This window comes from Pygocentrus nattereri, chromosome 1, assembly GCF_015220715.1.
Source record: "Pygocentrus nattereri isolate fPygNat1 chromosome 1, fPygNat1.pri, whole genome shotgun sequence".
In the NCBI taxonomy this organism is placed as follows: domain Eukaryota; kingdom Metazoa; phylum Chordata; class Actinopteri; order Characiformes; family Serrasalmidae; genus Pygocentrus; species Pygocentrus nattereri.
In genome coordinates this window covers 44269399-44280837 of record NC_051211.1, presented here as the reverse complement: position 1 = coordinate 44280837, position 11439 = coordinate 44269399, and the positions used below count along the sequence as shown (strand labels likewise).

General features: G+C 41.6%; 1 protein-coding gene across 1 annotated transcript in view; it reads left to right on the top strand.

Annotated features, from left to right (window-relative positions):
• The first annotated feature begins 8402 nt into the window (after positions 1 to 8402).
• The window catches only part of tmem178b (transmembrane protein 178B), a 127721-nt gene continuing 124684 nt past the window's right edge, over positions 8403 to 11439 (top strand). Inside the window, exon 1 of the mRNA XM_017695843.2 lies at positions 8403 to 8957. Coding sequence (XP_017551332.1) covers positions 8567 to 8957 — 391 coding nt within the window. The 5' untranslated portion in view covers positions 8403 to 8566. The remainder of the gene's footprint in view (positions 8958 to 11439) is intronic.

Genomic DNA, 11439 nt, shown 5'->3' with positions numbered 1-11439 from the left:
CTTGTTAATATCATCAATTACATCATGAGCTCAATTTACTGAAGCACTGATTGGTCAAACTAGGAGCTGCTTTTTAACTACATATAATACTGGGATATAATAATATATCGCTGTTGTCGGAAGAAGACCTTGTATGTCTGTTTTTGAAAATACACGTTACCCTTTACGTTACATGTAAATTTCATGATGAATGGACTGAAATAAATGACCTAAAATGATTTGAAAAAAAAAAATCTGGTTCCATTGACTTTCATTAAAACTAAAGCGTGTTTTTTCCTTCTCCATTTTGGAGATACAAGGTTTTCTTCTGACAACAGTGAGATTATTAATTATATATATATATATATTATTATTAATATTGTATAGATTGTTTATTCAAATATAATACTTATAACACTTTATTCAAATATAATAAATATAACACTTTTCTCAGCAAACAAATAGATTTTGAAAATGTTTCTTGGGTGCCTGAGACCTTCGCACAGTACTGTGCATGTGTGTGTGTTTGTGTTTGTGTGTGTGTACATATATTCATATATACATATATATTTAACTCTTAGAATTCCAGATGATGATAGGAGAGTAGTCCATGGTTCTGCAGTAGACACAGCGCAGTAGTACTGAGCGTTCAGCTCTGAGTGTTTAAAAATAAAACCACATCGATTTGTCATGTGTTTGTTTGTCCACTAGATGGAGATCTGCTCTTGAAATCAAGATCAGCCTAAAATAAATAATAAATAAATAACGTGATAGACGGCTCTCCACATTAGTATGAAAGTCACGACTCTCCTTCTCTCACAGAGGATGTATCTATTAACGCAATTCTGGGAACCCAAAAAAAAAAAAAAAAAAACATCCAAGATAACGCATCCTCACATAGCGCAAGACAAATTGCTCTGGTCTATCTGCTGCATTTTCAGATTACATTGTCTGGTGTCCCAGAGTGCTGCAAAGTTCCAGCCTTGCCTGAAATATAATTACAATCCAGTTGTCAAGCTGTCATTCACACTGTCCTGGGGAAAATTACTGTTGCATAGTCAAAATTCAGCTTAAAGTGGCAAAATACAAGCCATTCAGGAGTGGAGAGAACTATTGAAGCCACTTTTATTCACTCCCTCAAGGCAGAGATTATGCGAATGCTGCGTTTTGACTTCCACATTAAATACGCTGCTACTTTTCCAATCTCCCTAAAACACAGATATTCTATTGTTTCAGCTGCTCTGCCATGTCATTCTGACACTATGGCTCTCCTGAGAATGTCTGCGAGGTGGGGAAAACAAAGGCAGCGACTAGGTCCTGATTTAAAGTCAAGTGCAGTCAGTTTGGCCTCTCCTCTGTGAGAGGATAAAAGGACAAATACATAACCAGCCACTGTCATGGCCTTTTTACATGACTGTGCTGGTTTCACGGACATGGATGAGGACTAATCTGGGACCAAACTAAAGGTATCGCAAGCGGTTATTCGCTGTTAAAATCCCTGTTAGAATGATTCGGGCCCCTATCATAGAAACACATGCTTTAAAAAAAAACAATTTAAAGGGTCTATGTCTATGGAGCCCCGCTGGTGACATCCTGTATAAATAAAAATAATGCGTGGCCACGACTTAGAAAGGTGTGGGAATTAGATAATTAAGTCATGGCAATGACTTAGTAAAGCATGGGAATGAGATCCTAATGCGTGGCCATGACTTAGTAAGCCGTAATCTCGTTCCCACACATTATTTTTATTTATACAGGTTGTCATCAGCGGGGCTCCGTACATGTCCTATATGCTCCATGTAATATACTTTTTCCTCTTGAGATCCTCTTGCCATTTATGTGGTTTTATATAGCAAAAACAATCATAATTCATTTATCCATTACAATTTTCCAACCTTTCTTCATCTCTTAGAATGAAGTTTTGTTACTATGCCTTTAAGAACAGTAAATGCACTGTGACTAATTTGCAAAGCAGTGAATAAAAAGGCTGAAACACTGCTTATCATGCCCTTAGCAGGAGGAGCCGAACTGCTGTGGTCTGAATAGGGGAATATATGTAAATGTGTTAGTTTTTGTGACATCACAAAAATAATTATTTCCAAACACACTGTTTTTGCAGCTTACTTTGCATATACAGATTGCATTAACTGGGGAATGACATTTTAAAACTTTAACCATATTTGGTACTACATCAGATTTTTCTGAGGGAACGTTTTTCCATGATCTGTGCCCTTTAATGTGATGTGTAAACAATGTCCACACAGTCCAAATATGGAAACTAAACTGCTAAAAGAGCTGTTTTGATTTGACCGTCTTTGCAACAGTTTAGCTCCACCCATTAATTGATGTTCTCAGCAGTGTTTCAGCCTGGACTGCTTTTTGAATAAGGTGCAATATAGGGCAGCCAATCAAAAGTGAACTCATTTACATAATCCATTTTAACAGCACAGTAACAAAAGCCTCTTTATTCCAAGGGATAAAGAAAGGTTGGAAAATGGACATGTAAAAATTAATTAGAGAATTAGAAAATGAAAGACCCTTTATAACCACAAAGGTCTTTGTAGTTTTTAGAAGGACAGTTCTCCAAAGATGAATGACAAAAAGTGGTCACATAAGATACCCATATATAATCTGTGCATAATGCAATCTGTCAATAATTTGTTTTGCATTAATCATGATTAGGTTTAGCTGGGTATGTACACAGGCCCTTTGTAGATAAGACTGGACACCCACGGTCTACGTTACGTAAATTGCATACATGTTATATGTTTTATCACCAAACATTAAAGCCACCATACAGTTTCTAATGGTAATGAGAAGTGATTAAAGAATTGTTCAGGCAACTTGAAAACACTGGCCATCTGCAATTATGACTTACAGCATTTGAAATAAGATGTGAAACAAACTGAAAACAACTGTGCTATTACTCTCAACCACATGTTGTCTCACAGATGTTTCTTGATGGTTGTAAACAGAAACACACTGCACAACAAATTACAGAAGACTCTTCTTTCACTGCTTTGATAATAGAACACAATGAGAGCTATATTTGAATTCTCTTCTTAACTGTAGGTTAAGAAGGGAATTCAAATATTAAAATATGGAAAAAAACTATAACTACACTGATTTATGAAAAGGGTCTATCTCAAAACACACTGTCCCATAATACCTAACATACCTGACACACGCTGTCCCACAATACAGCAATGCCCAATAATACCTAACACACTGCCCTATAATACCTAATGCAGCTAACACACTGTTCTGTAATAAATAATACACCTAACACACTGTGCCATAATACCTAACACATATAACACATGCTTTCCCATAATACCTACCCACATAACACAACATCCCGTAATAACTAACACACCTAACACACTGTCTCATAATACCTAACACACCTAACGTACTGTCACATAATATGTAACACTAGCATAAATAGACTGACTGGTAAACAGAGAGCTTAACCTTATGGCTCAGCTCCCACCTCCTGGCCTCTACAATAAATGCCCTTCTGACCTCAACTACACCTTGATACACTGTCCATAAATATCGTGACAAGGTACAACCTTGGAAGAGTCCAACACCCACAATGAATGAACATGACTTAATGCTGAGTATACAGACACAGCTCTCACTCCATAAAATATCTCAGGGAACACAGTTGTAAGCATTCTCCCAGTCCACAAAACACATGTAGACTGGGTTGGCAAACTCCCTCATCAATCCACATAAGGGTGAAAAACTGGCCCATTATTTCACAGCCAGGACAGAATCTACATTGTTCCTCCTCAGTGAAAGGTTGACTATTGGTCAGTCTCCTTTCGAGCACCTTGGAATAAACTTTCCCAGGTAAGCTGAGCAATGTGATATCCCCGTAATTAGTGCGCAATCTCCAGTCCCCTTTCTTAAAAATAGGGACCACCAGCCTGGTCTGCCAGTCCAACTGTACTGTTCCTGATGTCCACACGACATTCAGAGCCTTATGCATTTTTTGGCAAATCTCATCCACATGCAGCTTATCAACTACCTCAGTGACCTCCACCAGGCAAATGGAGTCTGACACCCCAGAAGCCTTTGGCCCTGTGTCCCAGGAGGGAGGCATGTCTCTCAGGTTTAGGGGTTACTCAAAGTGCACCACTCTGACTGCTCCCGAGTCACCAGACAGTTGTCCAGAACCTCCCTGAAGCCAATCAAAGTCTTTTTCCATGGTTTCTCCAAACTCCTCCCATGTTCTTAACTTTGCTTCTTGCTTTTTTCCTGTAGGGACCTGTCTGCCGAGTCGGAATCCTCAGGGCCAACCAGTCCCTAAAGATCTCCTTTTTCAGCTTGATGGCCTCCCTCACCACTGGTGTCCACCAGGGGTTTCCACCCTGACAAGTACCATCAAGCTTTTGGACACAGCTACGCCTGGCTGCTTCCATGATGGAGGTTTTGAAGAGGATCCATTCAGACTCCATGTCCTCTGCCTCCTCTGGTGCATGAGAAAAGTTTTTCTGGAGGTGGAAATGAAATTAATTCCAAACAGGGGCCTCTGCCAGTGGTTCCCAGCACACCCTCACTGTTTGCTTGGGCCTACTAGGTCTGACTCCCAGTCTTGCCTATCATCTGATCCAACTTACCACCAGATGGTGATCGGTTGAAAGCTGAGTACCCAGAACATATGGTCCCAAGTCAGCTGAGATGACAACAAAGTTAATTAGTGACCATTGACCTGAGGACCTCTGGTATCATGTAATCTTGATGTGAACTTTGTGTTCATTATGAACAATCCATGGCACAGAAGTCCAATAACAGTTCACCCCCCAGGTTACCCCCTCCCACCCCCCCAAGGTTCTGCAGTCATTACCAATGTGAGCATTGAAATCTCCCACCAAGGCTATGGCATCTGTAGGTGGGGCCCTTCCAGAACCCCACCCACTTGCTCCAAAAAGGCAGAATACTCCTAAATGTTGTTTGTGCATACATACACACAGCAATCAGAATTTTCTTTCCTATAATTTTAATTAGCATTAAGGCAATGCTCTCATCCACTGGGACAAACTCCAATTGCACAGCAGCCAGCCGGGGGTTTGTGAGCATCCTCACACCCACCCGACACCTCTCACTCCTGAGTAAGAGAGGGACAAACCCTATCAAGAAGTTTGGTTCCAGAGCCAACACTGTGAATGGAGTTGAGCCCAACTACTTCTCAACCTCCTGCACAAGCTCTGGCTCCTCCCACCCAGTTTCCTGGCTCCTCCCACCCAGTTTCCTGGCTCCTCTCACCCAGTTTCCGCTGCAGGGATGCATGCTGTCAAAAACCTCCCGGCAATGTCCCATAGCCTATAAGGGACTGCACCGGCCCCCCCATGCTGAACCTTACCCGACAAACAATACCCTCAGGCCTGGCTCCAAGGATAACCCTCTCCCAGGCAGAGTACACGATGTATTGTGTTCACTGATCTGAAGTTGACTTTAAATTTTAAGTCGATGTTGATGTAACATAATTTATTCATGCACAACACACTGACACATTTGAATAATGTACAAGCATAATATGGTGTATAGTGTACCCAGCATTGTCTTATAATGGCTGACATCTCGCCCCATATAACCTGATGTCCTATAATACCTGAACCTGCCCCACCCCACAGCTTCTGTGACTCACCGTTTCAATACTGTCTGACAGACAGCTGCTAGTTTCATCAATTATTCAGCGACTCACTCCTCACTGCAGGCTGTGGACAGTACAACAATTCTGTATAACAGGCTGATTCTAGGGAACAGGATTGGTGTAGTCATATCATATCACTACAGATTAACCATATGTTATAATAGAGACACTAGCTGTTTGAAGAAAGCTATCCAAGCATGAAGCTACAATTTTTGACCCTGATGGGAGACGTGACCAGAGAAGAAAAATCTAAATAAACAAATAAATAAGCAAATAAATAAACCCTTAAAGAATGAAAGAAGCCTCCACTCCATCACTATAAATGTAACAGTTTCAATACAGTATTGAACACATATCAGTATTCAAAAGTGTATCAAAATTTAAAAATGTATCACTGATATACCCCCTAGTTTCTTTCTTATCGTTTGCTGCTTCTTAAAGTTTGCTTTACATTTACATAATCCAATTTTGTGTATTGGGGCAACATGAATAAAATATGTTGCAGATTGATCAGATTACATAATTTAACACATTATAATCATACAAATTCAACACCTATTTCATGCACTTGAATGTGTTAATATAGTAACAGAATAGGAAGAAGTGTAAGTATGTGTGGATTTTAAACCCCAATAACACTGAAGCGGCTGTTTACTTGCACAAGGCCGAGTGCGGTTCCTTTGAGATTACCAGGAGGGCTCATGTGTGAACAGAAGCTGATACATGACCAGGAAAGAGAACGGCGTCTTAATTACAGTGACAGGCTGCTTTGTTTTTAGGTGCTTCTGCAACTAAAGGTGTTTTTGGCTGCCAACTTTTTAGTCATTTTTTGTGAAAATGTCTGGTATTTTTAACCAAAATATTTTTCATAAATTACATTAGCTCATTACTTTTGGCAAGCATTTAGTATGTGAAAATTTTCTATGCATTATGTTAAAAATGTCAATGTATATGCAAAAATCCATAAACGTATCAGTTGTAATGACAATTTTAGTTACAAAGCTAGAGAAAATGTATGTTTCATTAGTGACAATTCTCAATGTTACACACTCATTTTCAGAATTTGGGACACATTTTCTTGAAAACAAAGAGGTCTAACTGCTAACCATGTGGCCATGAGGGACAGGGATGCAGCCTCACTTCCTGCTCTAAAATGCAGGACCGTGGCTAAAGTAAGCCTCTGCCTACAGACTAAAACTCTGAGTTACGGTAGTGACATGAAAACGTGGGACAGCATTTTTAAAAATTTCATTTAAAAGTAAAACTCATGATAAAACTAAATATTTCAGCTTCACTTTAAAGGGAATCAAAAAGATCTTTTAAAAAAATGACATATGCTATTATTTTTTAAAGTGCAGGGGTTTGGGAGTTTGGGACAGACACCTCCCAATAGAAAGTACCCTATGAATGATGATTTTGTATCTATTTAGCTTAGTACTATCTTAATCAATACACTGTGTTTAAATAGACCAACACAATCCTTGTAAATAACTAAGATCCGAATATTTATTTATGTATTTATTCATTCATTTATGTATCTATTTAATGATATAACAGTTTGAACTAATTCGTTGACTTGCTTCATATATCAGTGCACCTACACACAACCAGCACAAAAAAAAAGAAAAAAAAATAGCACTGGCCCTTTAAGAAGGTGCTTTAATAAACAATGAACGTCTCCCATTGACAGCATGACATCACCGCTGTATTTTCTGGAGCCTGAAACATGCAGAGAGAAATGTTGAGGCCATATTTGAGCCTGGCCGTGGGCTCTGCAGCATCCACCTCCTGATGTGAGGCTCTTTTTTCCCCAGCCTCTCAAACAGGCTGCTTGGGGCGAGCATCTAGTTTTAGTTGTGTGTGGCGCTGGAGACTCTAGCTGTAATTCAGCTTTGCGCGCTGAGCCTGTCTTCGATTCCGCTCCAGCTCTACGCTATGGCCACCACAGCAGCAGCAGCAGCAGCAGCAGCACTCGCTCAGGACCGGCAGAGCAGCAGGAAAACGGCCTGAGTCTGGGCTAACAGAGCCCGAAGATCAGCACTATTACTGCACGGTGAGTACGAACCGAAACACTGGAGCGTTTGAGCGTTAAAAAGGCGTTTGAGGGGGAAAGCTGTGCTTAAGCTGAGGCATTCCTTTACCATCATCATCATTTACTTCATTGATCTTTACACACTGTTAATAATCCTGCCAGTTCTATTCGTCTTAGTCTACATGATTAGAGCAGACACAGTAAAGCTGCTGTAGTAAATATATGTTATGAGCCAGTGTGGGTCATGGAGATCCGAAGGGATGAAGGGGTGGGGTGGCTGCTTATTCAGACCCTAGCATCTTCCCATTAATGCTCTCTGAGCCCGTTTTGTTGTATTTGCTCTTGGACGTCACGGCCAAAGCGCCATTACGATCTTCTTAATTTGTAGGCTTAAACTGCGACTGCTGCATCGTTTGTATTCACTTAGGTGTAGCAGCCAACACAGTTCTGGTGAGAAGGTTCAGATCGTAACGTGTCTTTTGTTTTTTTCCCCTCTTTCCTCCCAAAGGTTTGAACCGAGGACGCCTGTGTGTCTCGTTTCATTCACGGTAACTACAGCGGACAGAGCGGCGGATGCACGTTAGAGCCGGGATACTATAGGTATCTTCTTTTTCCACGGCCATTTACCCCTGACTCCTTACACCCCAGCCTCACGCCCCCCATCCCCACCCCCGCTGTCAGCGTTCTTTTGCCCCCCCTTCCTCCCCCTCCTCCCCATCCCAGCCCCCCCCTCCCCCCACCCCCGGGCGATGCTCTCGCGAGGTGATGTAAGCTGAACGCGCGGACGCGCGTGCACGCCCGAGGAGCCCCGTCCGAGGTGCGCGCGTACATTTGTGTGTTTGCGCGCGCGCGTGTGTGTGAGGAGGAAGAGGAGGTGGAGGTGGAAGAGGAGGATGGCTGCCGGGAAGCTGCTGCTCTACGCCGGCCTCTCGCTGTCCCTGTGCGCGCTGGGTATGCTGGCCGTGGCCGTGTGCTCCGACCACTGGTACGAGACGGACGCGCGGCGCTACCGCGAGCGCTGCCGCAGCTTCGCGAGCCGCCGCAAGGACCCGGGTTTCATCTACATCCCCAATAACAGCCTGCCGCTGCGCGCCTCCGCCGGCGGCCGCGCGCGCCTCGACCGCTGGGAGGAGAGACTGCTGCTCGCGCGCAACCGGCGCCAGCTGTTCGCCATGAGCGCGGCGGACGAGTGTAGCCGGCAGTACAACTCCACCAACATGGGCCTGTGGAGCAAGTGCCACCGCCTCGGCTTCGACCAGGACATCGAGGACCTAATTCGGAAAGGTGAGGCTGGCTGTGGTGGCGCTTTGCCCGGGAATCACAGAGCGCAGTAGCGGTTGGCTGTTCTTGTAGTGCGCAACGCTATGGGGAGGTGTGTGTGTGTGTGTGTGTGTGTGTGTGTGTGTGTGTGTGTGTGTGTGTGTGTGTGTGTGTGTGTGAAAATGCTCGATTTTGCTCCTGCCAACAGAAACCCTCTATAATACTTCTAAGAACGTCACTAGGTGTCCTCATTAAAGGGCCCATATCTTACACGTACCTAGCATCTTAGCCTCTTACCCGCCCCGAGGTCCAGTTATGAGTTGTGTGTGGGTTTATGACCAAAACAGTCACACCTTATTCTTCCTTTACCTTTGTCCTTTGGAATTAAACAGGCTGTTTTTTGTTGCTGTGCCTTTAAGACTGATATATGTAAATAATCTCTGTTCTGATTGGCCGCCTCACTCAGAAACACTTTAGTGTGAATGAGCGGAGCTACAGGATGAACAGAGGTAGAAATCTAAATGCTTTGTTTTTTGTGACATCACAGAATGGGCTGTTTTTTTTTTCAGCTTAATTTCCATGTGTGGACTGTATGGAGTGTGTCAATGTCCAAGTCTTTTATTTAAAAAAAGTGAGGACCAATCCATGATATGGGCCCTGTAAACTGACATATACCACTCTGTGTGGCTACAAAGTACACTAATAAACAAGAGTAGCACTTAGTAACAGGTTAAATATTCAGCATAGTACAGAAGAAGTTCTTATTTATCTATTAGCTATGTTACAGTTGAAGCTTAATGTGACAGAACACGAAACATTATCTTACACAGCCTAGCTCATGTAATGTGCACATGCTTTTGCCGCCTGGGCCTGATTCTTGTCCCAGCACATTTCAAAACATAGTTACGCCAGTGCCTTCTTTGGTCTTGGCCATGTTTTTGTTTGGTGCTTTAGTGAACATTCTAATGCAGGTTGTATAAGCAGTGTTTGTTTTAGCTCGGGCACTCAAAGTTGATATTAACTTCCCTTGCCAGAGCTCATGGCTCTCTGGGCCTTCTGAGCTGCTACCTGAGCCTGACTGCATAAACCAACTTATGTTATTTCCTCAGGATTATCTCTCAAGGGTTAGATTTCACTCAGATAAGCGTGTTGCATCTTAGGTAAGGAACACCTGTCTAAGTGTGTTTTCTTCAACTTGTCAACACTGTTTAAATTGAATTTCCATTGTTGCTGTAGAGTTAGTTAGCCACTGGGCTAATGGTTTTATGCTAGTTCTTGTAAGTTAATGGATTGAAATTAAAGAGACACCCAATTTGTGCAGTATTTTTATTTCAGTTATTGTTGTTTAATTCCCTATTCATTTTCATCCTACACTTAAAGTGAAAGTAGAATTTCACCCTTTTTTAAAAATTTCTGCACAGTTCTGTGGTTGAGATGTAAACAAAGTCATACAGCATGCTTTGATGTGAAATTATTTGATCTGGAGAAACTAAAAGAAACTTTCTCTAAAAGAAGAAAGAGACTTCCTCACAGCGGCAGTGATAGGAACCAGGAGTTTTAGGCCATTACCTTCTCTCAAAAGAAAGATTGTTTTAGACATCAGGCAGAATATTCATCTGTATTTCATGTCAACAACAACAAAAACAGTATTTTTAGAGGTGGGTGTCTGGTTTTTCTCAGCACAATTGTGAGTATGTCAGATCTAGTAGGTTTCTCTAGAGTGGAGCAATTCACAACAATTATACAACAATTTTGAAAAATTTGTGCAATTCCTCTTTAAAACATGAGGTCAGTTTAAAGGTGAATTCCACCGATTTTTCAAAATTTCAGTAACAAAGTAATTCAGAGTTGTTTGATGTGAAATTGTCAATTACAGAGACATTTACAGACTTCTTACAGATTTCCTTTCAGTGGTGGCTGTAATTTCATGGTTTGCAGTGGTGGCCACAATGTCATTAATACAAAAATAGCCATTCTGTTTACTATCTAATATGACCAGTTACCCTACGCATTTGAGTTTTAATATGTAATGTTGATGTTGGTAAGATAGTGATAAACCTGAAAATATAAGCTTTCTTTGCGTACAGTCTTGCCTAACAATGCTGTGTATGTACCTGGGCAGCATTAATGGATAAAAAAACAATGTAACTCAAAATCATGGCTCAGAACTATCATGTTCGTAACCACTGCTGGTAACGTCCTCTGAGGTAGATTTTAGAGGCAGTAAATGATTTAGACATCCAGTTCCTACCACTGTGAACAGTTGACTTGAGTTGTCTTGAGTTTCTCAAGAATGGAGCATTTTGCATCAGACCACTCTGAATGACTTTGAAAAATTGGTGGAAATAAATTAGGTAGGCACTCAAGATAGAACTTTAAGGTATGCACTTCAGTTAAAGTGCCCAGTAACCGTTTTATTCAGGAAAAAAAAACATACTCAAAATAATAGTTCAGTAAAAACTTAAATATGTGCTTCTTTATTTTTGTACTTTACAAGACTAATGTA